The sequence below is a fragment of the Styela clava genome, chromosome 1, assembly GCF_964204865.1.
Source record: "Styela clava chromosome 1, kaStyClav1.hap1.2, whole genome shotgun sequence".
Taxonomy (NCBI): Eukaryota; Metazoa; Chordata; class Ascidiacea; order Stolidobranchia; family Styelidae; genus Styela; species Styela clava.
The window spans coordinates 29,284,299-29,303,460 of record NC_135250.1 but is presented as its reverse complement, the minus strand read 5'-3'; the positions used below and the strand labels follow the sequence as shown (position 1 = coordinate 29,303,460).

The window sequence follows — 19,162 nt, the reverse complement described above, 5'->3', positions numbered from 1 at the left end:
TTATCGAGTGCATCTTTGTGTTCGCCCTCCAAAACGTTTTTCCGAATGGGAGTATGGGACACTACTGAATTATATCTCTTTTCGATGAGTTTATTCTGATTATCAGAAGAGAGAGATGTGAAGTGTTTTCATGAGAGAGTTAGGAACCAGTATGGGATAAAATGTTGCTGTTTTATGTTTCCACCTCGTATTATTGTTCATGCTACATGGAAATGTATGGTATCGAAGGGCCATTGGGATTAGATATGTTCTTGCGAGTGATCACGTGCTTTGTCTTATTTGACAATGTATAAGGTTCATATCTATTCCTTCGGTTCACGTTAATACCACTGCTAGGCCAAGCTAGCCCAATCTAGTAATTTTTTCGCGGATCGGTGTATTCATCAAAATATCCAACAGAGCGCAGCGAACGTTTATTTAGATTTCCAATAGAATGATAAAGTTTCTTTACCTGGCTCGCTACGCTTCAATAATTTTCAATGAGTGCTTTGTGACGAATGTGTGCGCTTCTTTCTACCTTGCCTCGGCTAGAGAGTCCGACTAGTCATTATTTAACGAAAGGTTCTATGAAGGTCTAGCAGACGATTCATGTCAGTAGTTGAACTGGTACTTTAATTAGAGCAGGAAGCCGATACGACTTCTGAAATAGCTTGAATAGCATAGGAAATAACATTGGGATAGGTATCGTCGGCTTTGACATTTTAATTCAAAATTATGTAGGGAAGGAATTTGTCAAAAATACAGGAAGGCGTTTGATATGATAGTAAAATTTTTATTTTGAATAAGGATTTGCCAGTTTTCTAGTGGGTTCATAATTTGAAAATAACTAAAATTTAATGTGAGATATGGAAAATGTCCGTGAAAATAGTGTGATGTTGGTTATTGTAGAGAATCAATATTATTGGAAGATTATAGGAGGGTAACTATTGTATTCACGTCAACACAATTCAAAACTTAGAAATCTAATTTAGCCAGGAAATAGAGGATTTAAAGATTTTTTGTGAATTCACTGAAATCGATATAATACGTTAGTCAATACGTAGACTTATATTATCTGTTTTTTATTTCTTGTAATATATTAGCTGTAAGTAAGATATCGAATATAAAATATCAATAAAGAATAAAGCCTACGCCGCGAGGCTTGTAATCACAAAGAGGACCACAAAGCTCCCGAAGCTGGTCCATAGGTCAGGCTTTATGTAAACAGTCAAGAATTATCTATCGTCAGCATATGTGATGGTAGTTAAACAGCAGCGGCTGGTGTCGTTACTGGCAAAGTACATAACACTGGAAACGCAATGTTGAAATTTAGAGAGAATGAGAACGGTTTAATATGCCATTTGGTAGTTAGTAATTTTACTGTGCTGTTATTTTATATGTCTCATTGCCATCAGTGGAAACATGATTTTGAGAAAAAAATTTATTGCACGAATTGCATTTATTTTAAACTAATAACGAAGAAAAAATCAGAATACATGCAACACATACATGCCGCATAACAAACAAACTTAAATTTGAAATATGACAAAATTGGATAGCGTTTTCGTAAATTGCTCGTTTGTGGTTATGGTTCATATCACTAGCCTTGCTCACTTAGCCGCGAAGAGTTGAACGAAACACTCAAAAGAAGTGATATTACGTCATCGCAAACAATATTCTTGTGTCATTCCGGTCTATAGATTTTAGCACGTTAAGGTTTATTGACCCCGTCGTCCTCGTGTGGTAATAAATTTAGGCGAGGTATATTTGTTATACACAGGATATCACCCAGCTGGAGAGATAACACAGAAACTTGAGAAATGAGCTAAATTACTTGTTGCTACGCAAAACATTCGGATACCAAATCTGAATTAGATTGGAAATTGTATGCAAGGTCGAAATACTTCTAGTTATTACGGATTATTGTAGTATATATAACAATATTTCGATATTTAACAGTCACAAATTACAACGTAATCATGATATCGCATTTTTGAAGTTATGTCAGAACAAAGCAACTAAAATGGAGTAACTTGCTATATTTTCCAAGTCGAACAGCAAAAAAATCCTGTGAATCTCACAAAAATGAAGGCTGCTAGGTTTATTTTAACAAGTTTTCAAAAAGCTAGGCCAATTTTGTTGTATCTGGATTGACATGTCGTTTACATGCTAACCAGGTAGATCAAAAATTGTTCTTGTAAGTTTATAAATTCAGATTCGTAGCTTATTTTATAAATTGACGACCAGCTTATTATATATCATTTCAACCCTACCATAATACCCTATGATTTAGACAATATATAGAACTGATATTCCCAAATAGAGTTTAAGCAGGCAATGTGCAGATCCATTCTAAAGAAGTGTGAGGTACATCACGCTCCACTGAGAAGTTTGATCATAGTAAGGATAACATAGTAATTGAGCAAAAACAATACACTCCATGGGGTACCGGGAACTGGGTCAAACAATGTTAGCTTTGTAACATGATATTGTAACGTTTTTGGGAAGTGGGTCAGATACATAGAGACGGATTCGTATGTCACATAAACGTGTTAGAAAACAAACAGTTATTGTTAGTTTAGCAGTTTCACTCGTGAATTTTGACAAATCAGCATGGTAGATTTAATGTTGAACTACGTTACGTATGAAGGGGTATCAAAATTTAGACAGTTTTCTGGCAAGACAACACTAATTTAAACTGGTATCTCAGTAGGTAGGTTTGTGATTTTCAATGTAAAATTGAGATACGCATTTAAATGAAATTTTTAGTTCAATGGCCTGCGCTGCAGATATTTTGCTGCTACAAACGTATATTTTTGAGTCAATAGACATTAGGGCAATTCACGAAGTAGTAGTAATAGTTTTTGCATTCGATACAATGATTTATTTTGCAGCCCATCTGCGTCAAAGTATAGTGATAGAGAGAGAGATCATTGAATTTGCCATAGACATAAATCGCCAGTGTATCGTAGACTTGTATTATATATCGAATCAGGTCACACGACCTGTATACGAGGAATTTCGGAAAGTACGAAATTGAAGAGGATAGTTTACGTCATAAGTGATAACAAAGATTGTCGCATCAATTGAATCGAGTCCAATGATAAGGGTAAAAGGACAGGATGAGAAAGCGATTCAATTTAAAACTGTATAGATCAATGTTATACCTACCTACTGTTATTATTATTTGTTTACCACATAATTGGTTATATGAATGACAGGGCTTGGATTTGTGCTTATGGAATATACATAGATAGTATTACTCCTACGATGTAGATTTGTGTTTAATGAGGTCAATTTAAAACACAAATTTGTTTTGGAGTCTTCTAAACTTGTTTAACAATAAAAAATGTGTGCTTCTTTCTCTAGACTCAGCACACCCCACCACCCATTCATTCCTTTATGAAGCATAGAATGTTTTTCATCATAGTCAGGTCATTTAAATTTTGCCATTGTTCATATTTAAGTAATTAATATAGTGACAAGCATTTCACATTATTTTTTACAGTCTTCTCACGTAAACAATAGAGTAAATAAAGATCAGGAGTCTTCAACAGTAACTCCGGATCAGAAGATGAAAATTGACTCATCATCTTCTAAAATAGACATCATCAAAGTTGGTGAGTAATATCTTTAGTTTTTCAACCACCAAATGTATTCTTTAGTTGCTGATTGATCAGACATTTTTTTGCGAAACAAGCAATCAATTGCTTTGGGTAAGATTCTTACTTGTAATCTAAACATATTTTCAATGGTTAATTGCAGATTGTGCAGAAAAATAACTTTTTAATTTGAAACTTATTATCTATGAAATATATTGAGCACCGTTCTAAAACATTAAACATTATGTTAAAGTATGTAAATTGGTTTCGCTGCTCTAAATGTTGCGCTTTCGGTACACGTTACAACCGCCATGAATTTTGCAATATTTTACTGTCCAATGTATATATGGCGAACACGATGTGTAGGGTGTCCATGGGGTCCTAAAAGATTTTAAAATTGCAAAATTTATTCATCGATATTATTTGTTTTGGCCCTCACAGGTGCACTGAATGAGGTAACAATACTTAAACAATTACTGATTAAAACAACAAACGTGGTTACGGTTTATTGAGAACCGACGTCATACCAAAATCGAAATTGTAAAGACTTTATAGACATGTATATTTAAAGTAATGGCCAATATTTCACGACGCAGAGTGTGAATGCTCATTAATTTTTTTTTATTACTTCAGATACATCCGGAGCCAAATTTGAACGTCAAGCAAATCTTCGTCGTTCCCAACGTTTGTCGTCAACTTCCCAGATTCGACAAAGAGCCAACGCATCACAGAGACGACAACTTCGTCACAAGCATAAGACTTTGACAGGATTGCCATCAGAAATCGGTAAATATTTGCTTTGGGGAATTAGTACAAAAATCGGGAATCCGCAGAATTTTGGAGTAATCCATTTAAAACTGTCCCAAAACGCAGTTTGATTATTTCCCCTACATGCTTACAAACATTGCCACGGCTTTCACCTACAAATTTGACCGAATTGTCATTGTTTGTAGATGTAACTGTAAGTACATGCACTTTCGCTTTGAGCTGATACCTAGTACAGGTGGTGCGTTTGACGGACAGGTGTACGGACAGGTGGCGCGCTTCTCATTTTCGAGAATTTAACGTTAAGTTTTCTGTAAAAACAACACTGCACTAATTCACCTCATATCATTGCCTTTGTCCAAATTTGGCAAAATGCTTATCCCATAAGTATACCTTTATAAGTTGACATTAAATTAGTATAATGTAGTATTGTCGCATTCTTTAAATACTGCTCAAATATGTAATTAAGTTTAAAAACAGGACGCCCTGTCGGATTGTATTTACTTTCACTCGGTCAAGAAAAGAGCATTACAAAAGTCGTCTGGGTCATGATAGGAGAAAGTTACATCAATAAAATCGTTTTATTGAGTTATTTACACAATATCTCTATGTTTACACTGATTTTGAATGGAGCGGATCATAGACGATGGCGTTATATTATGAATAATTAGATTTGGGCTCGACGTAGCCTACTAAATTTAGTGAACCCCAGGTAAAATGATAACTATGGTTTTATACCCGAAACTTCTAGCAAGTGACGCCAATATAGTTAAATCAATTCGCCAAACACTAAATCATAGTGCTCATTGATAGTTTATATGACATATTTCCTATAATTCTCAAAAAGTAGATGCCACATTTCAATAGGTGGAATAAATAATGTACCGTACCATGTCAATAGGTGGAAAAACCCAAGGTTTTGGTTTGTTCAACGGGTAATATGGTGCGAAATTACAAATATTGAGCTTAGGGTTCAATGTTTCAATTATTACATTTTTATTATGTTTAATGGAGGTATTCATCTATACTGAACTACGTATTTTTTTCTATAGTCAATAGCGGTGTACGACCCTACAGTCTACATTCAGACGCCAACAATTCCTACATTGAAGGAGGATTAAGCGACGAATCGAGGTCTTTGATAAACGGTCACGGTAGGTGTCATATTCAATGTGAACAGTCTTTTGTGTGTGACTGTGGACTTTTCTATACTCTTTTGTTCAAAGCAATGTCTTATTCACGGAAACACCGAAGATGTGAGCACCCTGTGAGGGAATAACAGATATATACATCGGAATATGTAATTCAAGATTTTGACGTTGTTGAAAACAATGTAATTAAATGACTGAGGAATTCGTCTCTCAAAAATCATATTATCTAGTTTTGTAATGTACCAAATATTTTTCCGAGCAAGACTCGGTGCAAGGGGCGACTGATTTGAATCGTTTGAATCAGGATATTTTGGATTCAGCACAAAACTTATACATTATTCGTGAGCTAGGGAGCATGAGGTTTTCAAACGAAATGCGTCCTAATTGAAACACAATATTTATTATTTTATAATTTAGTTGTGTCGCCAAATCAAAGAAACGCTGAAATTCAAACCGATGACGTCAAAGTCCTTCCAATAACTCCGTCACAGCGAAGGATGAAACAAAAAACAATTAAAAGCCACCACGCAGTAAGTACAGATGGCCAGACTGAGTGCAATGTAATACAAATTATTGCTATTTGTAATTAAATATTTAGATTTATTATATGTGATCTGTAATGGTGTAAGTTTAATTAAGGTAAGGTAATTGACATTATGCCAAACCAAACGATTTAGGTGATAGGATAGTAAACGAAACCAAAATTCCATCTCAAAAGAAAGCCACTACTCTTGATTACCGTGGCGCAGAATTGGCCAAATTAGTGAATATCGTGAGAGAAATTCTCCATGTCTTTAATGAATTATGTATGTATCATTTAGAGTCCAGCGAGCTCACACGGATCCACAGAATTTTTAGAATCTCCTACAGCAGTTCCATGCCCTATTGTACCGAAGATGAAACAATCTTCAACGCCGATAAACGGAGTTCATGTGAGTGTAGGAAATTCTATTTACCTGAATGCCTAATATATATCACCCACAGCGAAAAGAAAGTCTTTTTTGGACTGAATGTGGTATGAATACCATTGATATTTGACCACGTTTGCGTTTTGAATGGAAACATTTCTGTTCTTTCGATGTTGTAATAAGATGTAATTAAAGAAATAAACGCATTTTTATACAAATTGAATAATACGGTATGTGAGCTAGTTGACACATGGCCGTAAGAAGTACAAACTCTTAACGGTATTTTTATTCGACAATACAGGATAGAGATTTGATTCGACCAAATTCACTTGATGTCAAGAATGAAGACACATCAACAGATGAAGGCCGACATACAGGAGAAAGCAACCCACCAACACCAGTACGTAATGCTACTCCACAAGAGGTATGAACCTACGAGTTATTTCGCAAATTAAAGAATTTCGTACAAAAAGGAAGTAGCGTGCTATTGAGAAAATATTATTTTTGTATTGGACATTAGACAAAGTTCATAAATGAATTCATCAACCTGAAAATTCACATAAATTGACCAACACCCTAACATCCAAAACATTCAATGGGATTAGAAATGTTAAAATTTAATCCACTGTTCATAAGAGATTTGGATAATATTTCAATATCAAAAATGAAACTTTGTTATTGTTCAGCTTTCCGCAAGCCCACAACTACAGGGATTATCTCCCATCACATCAAATGTCACCAATGATATGAAACCGAGCGACATCGCAATGAGAATGAATGGAGCTAGACTTCAACAGGTATGTGGATTTTCATATTTAAAACAAATTGATATGGTCTAATTACTGCTGGGAATAACGAAACGAATTATATGATAGATTCGAGCTTCATTTACCATGTTCCTAGCCTAGATTCTCTGTAAATGCAGCAACTAAAGCTGTAGGAAGCGACAGAATTATTTTGGCCCAGTCTACCCAAATTATTTTAAGATGGCTGAGCTCGAGATGACAACAGAGCTAGGATAATTGAACTAAATAGCCACTAGCTGATCTCTTACAAAATCCTAAAATTCTTATTGTGTAATATAAACCAATATATATTTCCTGTCTTATAACTATTCGTATTATGTATTGCTTAGGATCCTCGATTGTTATATGTTTCTTCCAGTTAAAGTTCAGCACCGTCCTTAGCATTGTGTAATACAAACCAATATATCTATTCCCTGATTTATAACTAATCCTATAAGTATTACAGGGCGAGGACAGGGCATCATCAGGATTCTGGAGCGGAACAGAAAGCAACCAGCATTCTTCTACTTCCGACATTACTGCTGCTCAAAGTGCTGTTATAACCAATGCCTTGAATAATGTAAGTATACAGAGAAACTGGTTTATTATCTAAAATTATTGAATATTATTTAATTTGATAACGTTAATACTGATAATAATACTAATAACCTAACATAGAAATGAGCAAGCTTCTACACTAGGCTTTTATTAGATCAAACGTCAACTAGGAGTCTTAAGGCAGAACGAACCAAAGAACGACTTTCAAATCAAAACACCATGGTATTGGACCACGAACAGTATACGTCAGCAGATTCAAATGTCGTGACTGTTTAATGCGTTGCTAGATTCTAAGACACAAATATTACCACACTACAGGCTTGGATGTGTCTTATAATCGGGAAAAATTGTGGTTTCAGACTACAGTTTGGTATAGCATCAGGCTCTCAACGCTTTCTCATTTGTAATGACAGATAATTTATCAAAGATGTTCGAAGATAACTGGATATTTGTTATGGTATTGTTGTAAATAGCATTTATATCCGCAATAATATGTATGAGTGGTTGGTTATAGGTAGACGAAGTGCCTCACAAGAAACATACACCGTGCTTCAAATAATAGATGTCATAAAATATATACCTATTTTGACAACAATACATTTAAATGTCGCGATTCTGTCGATTTCCATATTTTTGAACTTAGTAGGAAAACGAGATGATGTTTAACTTAAAACTATTTAATTGCAGATGGTGAAGCAAAAGAAAGGCGGAACTTCACCGATATATTCCAATTCATTGGGTAAAGTCAGCCCGATAGTGGACAACAGACCATGGATTACAAGTTCATCGAATTCTCTTTCAACCATGTCAATAAACAGCAAACTGAGCACTTTGGAAGACGGTAGGTTGAATATTGGTCAATGCTGGATTGAGTTTTGGAAGATGCAATTATTGTTATGTATATTATGTTTAGAAAAACACCACTACATCAGGCGCACCATCATCTCTTATTATTTTTTCAATTTGATCATTTTTCAAATAATTTTTCTATAATCTGTTAAATTTCCGTAAAAAGTGTTGATAGTTTCATAGTTAAACTTTAAAGGATGATCTTATGTTATATTGCTTTTTCGGTAAATGTTTTGTAAGTTGAACCTGACGGTGTTTGCATTTCAGGTCAGAAATCTCAGGTCCTAAACTTGCACCCGTCACATTATCATGATTGTCATTAATTGCATATGCTATCTGCTGTTGTAGAGTCTTTCTGAAAATTAAAGTGTACTGTATCTCATGTACAATATCTCATGAACTGTCCCATGAAGTTATTTTTTAATACCATGCAAACCAGCCAATGCTCTCATTATTTAATACCATGTTGTATATAATGATATGAATTGAATTCCTTATACATATATTCGTTTCTCTACAGATCGATACCAAAGCACCGCCTCTTCAGTTATCAGCGTGACTTTGAACCGTTCATCCAACAACAACAGTACATTGTCGTTGAACAGCAGCGCATCTGATGGTGGGACAGCTATATCCGCTGCCGCAATGCTAAAAAAATCGCGCAAAGGAAGAATAAACGGTTCTAGCGGCGCTTACAATTTTATGAACTACGAAGCAGATCCTTTGGAGAACGAAACGGAGATTTCCAGAACAGTTAAAAATCGTAGATCTACCAGAAGCATGAAACACCGGGGAATAAAAAAACGCATGGGTGGTGATGATACCATTTCGATGTCAAGTATGGCGGATTCGTCCCCGCAGAACACTGACCCAGATGCTCATTCGGTACATTCTGCGGGAGGCCTTACTAACGACACCACTAGCCTGTGTGAGTCGATGTTTTCAGTAGAGCAAGATGGATACATTAATTCTGTAAATCACGAAAGCGGGAATACCAAAAGCCAGTCACCAAATTCAACAATATCGGATAGTACGATCGCCGCAACACCGATTGCTCAGCAATCCGTGGAAGTAAAAGTCACTTCACCTATTGAACAGCAGAAAGCGCAAGCTTTTTTCGGGGATGAGTTCAAACATGCCATAGAAAGCAGAAACAATTATAATTCATACAACCGTGCTGTTAATAGCAATCATTCCACTCCAAAATCGTTACTTTCTCCTCGTGGAAAATCAGCCTCTGTGAAGACTCCAAAACATGTAGAATCTCCTGCTTTGAATTTTCAGACAGAGCTCAATAAAAGACTTTCTTTGCGACAAACTAGTGATTCAAAATCTCCTAATAAGAAAGGAAAAATGAAAACACCACCTCCTCCACCTAAACGGGCATCAAGTTTATCAAACAGTGCCAGTCCATCACCATCATTGTCTCATAGATCAATTCCCGAAAAAGAAATATCCCCATTGGTTTCAAATATTTCTCCAGGAGACAAACTTACGCCAAAAGCCTATCCGGCTCCGGAGACTCCATTGATGTCACCAGAGGTATTTTACATGGAAACTCCACCGCCTCCCCCACCGGTTGATGTATTCCCCGATCCACCAACGCCTGACGAATTACCAGACATTTCATCCGAAGTGGCGAGGATAGAAAAGAAACGTTCATTAAAAGCACAAAGGAAGAAAAGTAAATCACCGCCTCCGACGAAACCTCAACGAACGGCATCTCAAAGATCTACCAGCCCACCATCAATGAGCCCACCACCACCTCCGCCTGTTCAGGTCGCCCCTAAGTCGCCTGAAGCACCATCGATATCCCCGAAGCCAGAAACTTCACCCAAAAATGTGACTGCTGCAGCGCCGTACATGTCAATCGCAGAACAAGCAGCAGCAATGGGGAACAAATTTTCATTGAAGAAGAAAACAATACGAGAGAAGCAGGCTAACATTGATCCAAGTCCTGTAAAACCAAAGGTCGAGGAAAAACCGAAACTCACAAAACAGGCTGCTGTGGAGTCTTCAAACCCGGTTCCAAAATTACCTGAAGCCAAAGAACAAGCCAAACTTGATACTAAAGTAGATGAACACGCAAAAATAGCAACCACTGCTTCTGCCGAAAAAGTTCCACCGCCTACCGCACCTAAATCAACTTCTATTAAAGTTACAGCCCCCGTTGTGGCGGAGAAAACAAATCTTGAGCCAGAAAAACTATCAGAGAGCGTTAAGACCGAAGATAACAAATCGCCAGTGATAAAAGATAACTCAGCAGTAAAGATTCCTCCACCTACAGCACCGAAATCGACTTCAATCAAACCAACAAATAAGACTCCGCCAAAAGTGAGCCCCAAACCGACAAGCCCTGCCGAATCCTCTTTCGAAAATAAGCGTACACGCGAGCAATCTCCATCGTACAGAGCTTCAGTGGCCAGAGCAGCTTTCTTCTCCAGTGTGTCACCACCTGCACCGAAGACGGAAACAAAACCAAAAAAAGTTCCGCTTGTTGAGCCCACAGCCGAGACGACGGAGAATAAACCTGACGAAATACCTATAACTCATGAAAGTAAAGAGAGTACTGAAAATCAGAAACCCGATACCAATAAGCCAGAAGATGTGACCGACAATCAAACTGAAACTACTGAAAAACAAACAGTATTGAAAGTCGATAAGAATGAAATTGAAGTCGATAAGGCACTTTCGACCACGGATGACAGCGAAAAACAAACGAGCATTCCAGAGCCGATCGACGAAGCAACAGCTCAAACCCCTGATAGCGTTGACTGGTTGGAGAAAATAGAAGAATTTTCAGGTCCAAGTCGTGCTCCAAGCTCCCCATCCCCCGAAGTTCCAGCTGAGCAGGATTCGGCTGCTGCAAGGCTTGGATTGAATACGGAATCTGCAAAACAATCCCCCAAATTTTCAACATACGAAAACCTGATGTCTGCTATTCATAAGTAAGTACTGAATTTTATTCAACGTTTTTATGCTTTATGCTAAGAGAGGAGGGATCAATCAAACTATTAGAAAATCTGTTATCTAAATTCGTTTACTGGAATATTTCAAAATTTGGCCTAAAAAAGGGCTTCATTTAAGCAACCACACAAACGTAAAAATCCTCAAGTTTACTCGACGTAGCAATCAATTTTTACCTCTAAGGTGGTAGATTGGCTTGCGCTTTGCATCACCGATATACCTAAAGCGAATTGAAGACACAGGTAATTCAGGTCATGTTTCTGGGCTACCATACTCGGTTTCTATTTATTCTTACAAAACGTTTTTCACCTATTACAGATCAAAGCGAGAGACATTATCAGGAAAATCTATCGGTGCATCCCCGCCATCATCGCCTGGAACAAACAACGAAGCATTCTCCTATAAAACGTCATCAACAAACGGCAACAAAAGTCCTGGAAATACACTGGAAAGAAAAAGAAACTCAAGGTAAATTGAATTATTTTCATCTGAAAGAAAATTTACATCTGACCTCATTAGAAAAATTTACTTCTGCATCTGATTTGCTCTAGAACCATTATTTTATTTTTACATTACTTTGAATAAGCAATAGAGAGCACATGTGCTGTAGGATGAAAGAACAGTCATTGATTGAAATACAACAACTACTCATATTTATAACATATTTAAAACTTATATTATGTTCTTTCAGACTTTCGAGCAATGGACATCGCAACGGAATATCACGAAAGAGCAATGGAGGTACATCGCGCGATGACTTCAAGGCGCTTCTGCTACAAAATGCCTGCAGGTAAGAAACCCAGTTTGATGTGTTTTTACACGGGACATCAACAGCGCGACAACACATAAATTCTTAGCACTTAGTGTACGTAAATTTTGTGTAACACGTTACCTACGTTACTGTCTGGGAACAGTGCACTCTTCAATGAAGCTCAATCACTCCCAACGGCGTTGTATAAGGTAAGCAACACTGATAGTCAGAAAAGTCCATTTTTCTGAATTCGTTCTCTTTGGAAATTCCCTTGGTAAATTTACTCTATTCCATAAATCAAACAATCATCATTAACGCAATTAAATTCTCGTTTGTAAAAGTTAGCCAATTTGCGAAAGATGTCAGGCTCTATTTATTCACAAGCAGAACCTTATAACTCTAATTAAAAAACTTTTCAGGGGCACTTCTGGATCTCAGATGACTGCGACTGAGAAACTACTACGCAATAAACCCAGCGCATCGGCATTGCTAACTAGACAACGACCTGCAAGCGTAAATGATATCTTGGACAGCAAACCATCGGAAAATGAAGATGAAGCAGATTCAGGTACGAAATGTGATGCAGCCTTAGAACACTAAATCTTCCGTAGGAAGCGAGATTTTGCACATGGTTTGTTACGTGAATATTCTGATCTTTAGCATTCCAACATGCAGGCCCGTTTAAATGGCCATTTAACAATATTACCCACTAAATGGGTCAAAATTGCCTTTGCGGTTAACCTGTTTTAAAGAACATTAATTACATTTGCCAGAAAATCTAAATAAAATTGGGGTTTCACATGATTGAAACATTTTCTTGTAATCTATGATTGACCTTCAGTATTAATATATTGCAATAAATTACAGAGAACACGCGACCAGTCTTTACACTGAGTGATATAAGATCTGCCATCACGTCCGGATCATCTACAACGGGTCGACAAGGAAGACCAAACAGACGTGGAAATAGAACAGTTGACGCAGGAGCGAGAAACTACGCCACAATGTCAGTAGTTTATGGGAAGAAACATCCACCACCATCCATGAGCAGCAAGTAAGAAATTTATTTGTATTGTTTATACGTTCAATGCAATGAGAATTATCATTTGAACTGACGATAATTCCCTATAATGTGAAATTTCTGAGTTGTTTTCATTGTACCACTTCGAACAATGCTTCGGATAAGTTTGCATATATAGGCGGAGAGCTACAGAGATTTTAAATAGCCGAAAACTTCTATACTCATTAACTTTATTCTGCCACACAGAGTACGCCCGAATTATGTGAACCGAGATTGCGGACATCGGAACGTAGTATGTGTACCAGTACCAGGTTAGGCCATAATTTTATTCCAATTTTCCCTATTTTAGTTCTATTACGAGTTCGGAGACTAGCCAAGTGATTCCTGTGATATTTTTACCTGAAATTATGGCCTAACCCCAACCTGGTACACATACTATGTTCCGCTGTCCACCATCTTGGTTCACATACTTCGAGAGTACCCCACACAGTCATGGTAATTGAACGAATTAACCACTAGACTAGGCCATCTGTAATGCAATCGACACCGAAATTTTTTTAATATATAAGTCCCAAATTTCAATACAATTATACAAGAATAGAAGAAAACAAAAAGGGATTCAAATATCATCAGAAAACTCTAAATTTTCAACTTTGTGTCCGTTTTTACACATGTTATAACCCTAAAATGCAATTTATTTTATTCAGATATAACACGAGGAGCCGGACTCCGACTCGGCCAATGATGGCAATTTCTGAAGATAGCGAAACTGAAAAATCTCCAGAACAAATTCATAAGATGACAGAAAGGTGAAACAAGTAAAGAAAGACTCGAACAAAAAGTTCCAAATGGAAAAAACTCATAAAGAGTCGATCTCGGTGCCATTGTATGAAAGGCTAAGAACTCTGATAACAGAATCGCTTGAGCAATAATGAATCAATTGATGATTCACCTGCTTTCATCATTCGCGCGTGCTACGCTAAAACAATCGTTCCCGCTCCCGAGCATTTGCTTCTCAGACATGTTCGACAAAAACATGTGTAATAACTGCAGTATGCTGTTGTCTTTATCTTTGAGATTAGAGTACTTTATGCTGTACATATCGCAAATGAATTGTATAAGTGTCCTTCAATTTTTATCTTACAATTTTCAAGCCAATTTAATAACTGTTTGTTGAAACCCTGATCCAACTACATTGTGTAAGTAATCAACTAATTAACGTTGGCTAAAATATCTTGTTAGTCAATCTAGCAAAACAAAATTAATTTATATTCCCCCATCGCTGCGCATTCGTGAGATTTTCACCAATATACAAATTTATTTCAACTGCAAAGGGGGTAACTGTCCAGTTAACCTGGTTCAGGCCAGACTTCGGTCGCCTGAAATTCTGCGGTCGATAAACGGTTTTTAAATCTCTACGAATTAAGAATTAGTCGGTGACTGCTTGCGTATAGCCGTGTTCACCGAGCATGCAAATCACGCTATTACCACTTTGTAAGTTTGAATGAATATCGGTGTTCAGAATTTAAATTAACTCAAAATCACGGGGAAAATATTACTCTATTTCACTTTGTTCAAGTCAGACCTGGTTGACCTAAAAATTCCACGAGGGCCTTCTATTCTTTATCTTTTTTTTTTGCTGAAAATTTTTCAAAATTCACTATGCTTTTTGACCATATCAGGCTTATGATTCGTTACTCGCATACTTCTATACTGGGATATTTATATTATGTTTGCACTCATTCATAAACTCTTCTCCAAAGTTTGACATTCCCAACAGACAATTGAGTTATGAATTTATTGTCAGGAAAAGAGCAACATTTTTGACAAATAGAGAACCATAGTTTCAATTATCTGTATTGTTAATAGACAAATTTTAAGCCGAATTCCGAGTAAGTTGTTATTTCAAGATTATATTTAATCGTATTTTTGTGAGTCCACTTCACCGAGAATTAGACAAATTTCTTTCATTGAAATTCATCATATTTTGTATTCATATTTTCCACAATATTTCGGTTAAACTTGTGACCATCAAAGTTAAAAATATAGCTGCGATTATGAAGGTTCATAGAAGTAATTAAATACATTTCGAAATTACGTTGCAGTGTGGTACTATGGGCATGGGCTTCTACAGCGCTGGTCACGTTTTAGAGGCATCATATTCTCAAAAACAAAAAATATTGGACTGATATGAAAGTGGTGTGGACATGTTAGTTTTACTTGATTTTATTTTATTCATTCGTTACTTATGTCTTTCAATGCACCTAATAAATTTCAATTGCTTGTCTTGTATGTTTTGTGCATAGTGTATGCCTAGCAGTGAATATCTTTAAAGATAAGGTGTGTTCCTTTCTAGAATTCTAAGAGTTATCTATAAACGAGTGTTAAGTAGTTAAATAAACGAAATACCAATAATACCAATTGCGCCAACCAATCGCATCTAAAATTATGAAACTTTGTTTGAAACGTAAAGTAGGCAAGTACAATACACAAGGATGACTTGGACTGGAGTTTCTTGAATTATTTTCAAAATTTCTGGCTACGCCCCCGAATGAGATGTACTCAGGCTGCCACAGCGAGAGTGCGTCCGCGTAAGATACCTGGAGTGTGTGGGCACTCCAGCTACCTACGCGTCACGAAGAGGAAAAGTCGCATTCGTTAAAGAATCAGAAAGCTTGGTTATCCAAGCCCTAATTAAAGTATTCGATGATTACGCTCGCAGAAAGCATGTAGTCGACAAATAATGGTCAACAGATTTATTACGGAGGAGACAGCTGAACACCCCACTAACACGGGAATTGACGTCGATAGAGCAATGAGTGAATTCACTTCTACTCGTTGTGGTCAAGAGTCGAGAGTCATTTTATTTGTCACTTGGAAAATCAAAAAGATTTAACATATATAAAATTTCCGAATAATAGGGAAATGACCGGAGTTGTGAGAACGGATGTCTCCGTCATTAGATCTACAGCCCCTTGTGATATATACATTTTAGGTCATCCACAGTGAAATCCGAGGAACGATTTAGCATATATTATCACACATACCGCAATTATTATTATCTACTCACTGCGAGAATATTTATCATTTACATTGATAGTCATTGACAGTAATATTTATATTCGAGAAACAATTTAGCATATATTATCTCACATACCGCAATTGCCACATTTTGAAATACAGCTAGCGATCAAATGCTGTCGTACTGAACCCAAGGCAGCTTCTGTCATATTTTTTTAGGAATGAACTTTTCATGGTCTTCTTCCATTGTGGACCGGTGGAAACATTTTGATCTAATTTCCAAACCTATAATTGTTTCACTTTTGACTTTAGGAAGCGACTGATGCCTGTTTTTAGGTTTGGGAGAACATACCTAGTTTTTTCTTAAAACTTTCGAAATGTTACATCTAATTAAGTTTAACTGCGGTGACGTATAGTTAGTATATCAAAACGATAGTTTCACCTTATAGGATCTCGCTCGTCTCTCTTCTCGTCTAACTATTCCAGTGGTTTTCAACCTTTTATCGACTGCGTGCCACTTTAGTGGTTTTACTCTGGCCACGTACCACCGACAAAGCCCCTTCTTTGTGGCGATCCTTAATCGGCAGATCGGAGTTACTGTCGAACTGACTAAATTGTAGATGATTTTGTGAAGAATCGAACTGCGCTTCACCAGAAATGATAAATTTTCGTAATTCGCATTCATATTATGCGCCAAACATAGTAACCCCTAACTAATGCTTTGTGCGAAGCAAAGACGTGGAAAGATCCCGTGGTAAACGAGAACAGTTTAGCAGTCAGGCTTTGTGAACGTTCAACGCAATAATTGCAGTTGGCGAAACAACAAGTTTTAATCACACTGAAAGGCACATCAACTTTCAAAAACGGGCGCTCCAGAAGTCTGTTTACTAATATGGAGGTAACTAATTTTGTCTGCCTACTTTACATCAAGTTGTGTAAAGGGAATGAAACCTATGGGCAGGGGTCACTTGGCCAACACAGACAGTCCCCGAACTCGTAATAGAACTAAAATAAGGAAAATCGGAATGAAATTATGGTCTAACCTGGTACTTATACTACGGCAGTACCGAACAACAAGTTTTAATCACATCTAAAGTCATATGAACTTACAAAAATGACAAACAACGACCACGTACATTTATCTATGCGGAAGTAACACATGTATATAGAAAACACAGTAACTCTAGTCGTTCGACTGAAATTCAGTAACTATAGACGTATATCACCAAATATTACTGGAAAAAACAGAACCAAACCAATGGATTGATTTCAATAGAGTGGCCGAAGATTGGCCAGCGTCATTTGGTAAAAACAAATAATATGTGTGTCATCGAATTTTCAATTTAATGTATCAATTGGTTCGTAAAATATCAAAAAATAAAATATATGCAGAACCTGGAAAAAGATTATCTTCATTTTTAACAACATGGAAACATCACATATTTTAGAGGTACCCGCAATCCAGCAATGATCACGCAGAAAAAAATGCCGAAATCGACGGTAATATTGAAATTCGATTAACAATTTAGTATATATTATCCCACATAGCGCAATTAACACATATTGAAATACCTCTAGCAACCAAAACTTGCCGTAGTAAACCCAAGGCAGTTTCTGTTGGATTTTTCATGAATGGGTTTTTAATGGTCTTCTTTCATTATGAACCAGGGGACATTTTTTGGTCTAGGTTCCACAGTCATAATTTTTTACTTTTGATCTTAGGAATTGTCTGATACTTGTTTTTAGGTTTGGGAGTACAAACATGGATTTTGCAAAAAATGCGTACCACTTATAGTGTTTTTACTCAGGCCGCTTACCACCGACAAATTCCCCTTTTTGGCAATGGCACAAGTAACGCGCTATGGGGGTATTTTATAATATACTTTATGGCAATTGGCAATACATCCATTTTTTGAGCTTGCAAAGTTTCAACGTATCAATTATATGCAGTAACAACGTATCAATTGCGTGCAAGATTGCGAGAGAATTTGCGTCGTCTACCGTCAGCGCTGAAAGGCTATAATTATTGACACCACTGAATTATCGCAAACCTGGGCCCGAACCTGCTCGCGTACTAATTGAAAAGATCGCGAGTATCACAAGTGGTAAGCGTACCGCAGGTTGAGAACCACTGCAGACTATTCTGTCTCGGTGACAACTCCAATGAGTTAAATTCCAACATTTTGGCAATTTTATAAAAATTATAAATTTTTATGTTTAATGATATATAATAAATGTATTTTTTTCAGGAATTCTTAATCGGCAGATCGGAGTACTGCTGAACGAATTAAACTGTAGATGATTTTGTAAAGAATCGAACTCTGCTTCACAAAGAATAAGAAATTTCCATATTTCGGATTCATATTATGCGCCAAACGTAATAATCTCAGAATATAGTGTTGTGCGAAGCAGAGAAGTTGAAAGATCCCGTGGAAAACGAGAAAGGCTTAGCACTAGCAGTCAGGCCTTATGCACGTTAAACGCAATAATTGCAGGTGGCAAAACAATAAGTTTTATTCACACCGAAATGCACATCCACTTACAAAAATGGGCGCTCCAGAATGTATGTACCAATATGGAGGTAACTAATTTTCTTCGCCTATTTTACATCAAGTTGTATGAAGGAACGAAAGTCCATGAGCAGAGGATATATTCACTTGACTAACACGGACAGTCCCCGAACTCGTAATAAAACTAAAATAAGGAAAATCGGAATAAAGTTATGGCCTAATCCTAACTTGGTATACATACTACGGGAGTACCCAAAAATGACAAACAACGACCCCGTACATCTTCTATACGTAA

General features: G+C 36.8%; 1 protein-coding gene across 2 annotated transcripts in view; it reads left to right on the top strand.

Annotated features, from left to right (window-relative positions):
* The window catches only part of LOC120334720 (uncharacterized), a 91,446-nt gene extending 75,818 nt beyond the window's left edge, over positions 1 to 15,628 (top strand). For both annotated transcript variants that reach the window (XM_039402216.2, XM_039402218.2), the window contains 15 exons: positions 3,488 to 3,599; positions 4,215 to 4,367; positions 5,399 to 5,500; positions 5,915 to 6,027; positions 6,319 to 6,429; positions 6,707 to 6,829; positions 7,092 to 7,202; positions 7,657 to 7,770; positions 8,436 to 8,589; positions 9,118 to 11,545; positions 11,883 to 12,032; positions 12,256 to 12,354; positions 12,735 to 12,883; positions 13,183 to 13,369; positions 14,044 to 15,628. In XM_039402216.2, the coding sequence (XP_039258150.2) occupies positions 3,488 to 3,599; positions 4,215 to 4,367; positions 5,399 to 5,500; positions 5,915 to 6,027; positions 6,319 to 6,429; positions 6,707 to 6,829; positions 7,092 to 7,202; positions 7,657 to 7,770; positions 8,436 to 8,589; positions 9,118 to 11,545; positions 11,883 to 12,032; positions 12,256 to 12,354; positions 12,735 to 12,883; positions 13,183 to 13,369; positions 14,044 to 14,149 (4,212 nt within the window). In that variant the 3' untranslated portion in view covers positions 14,150 to 15,628. The remainder of the gene's footprint in view (positions 1 to 3,487; positions 3,600 to 4,214; positions 4,368 to 5,398; positions 5,501 to 5,914; positions 6,028 to 6,318; positions 6,430 to 6,706; positions 6,830 to 7,091; positions 7,203 to 7,656; positions 7,771 to 8,435; positions 8,590 to 9,117; positions 11,546 to 11,882; positions 12,033 to 12,255; positions 12,355 to 12,734; positions 12,884 to 13,182; positions 13,370 to 14,043) is intronic.
* Positions 15,629 to 19,162: the final 3,534 nt, after the last annotated feature.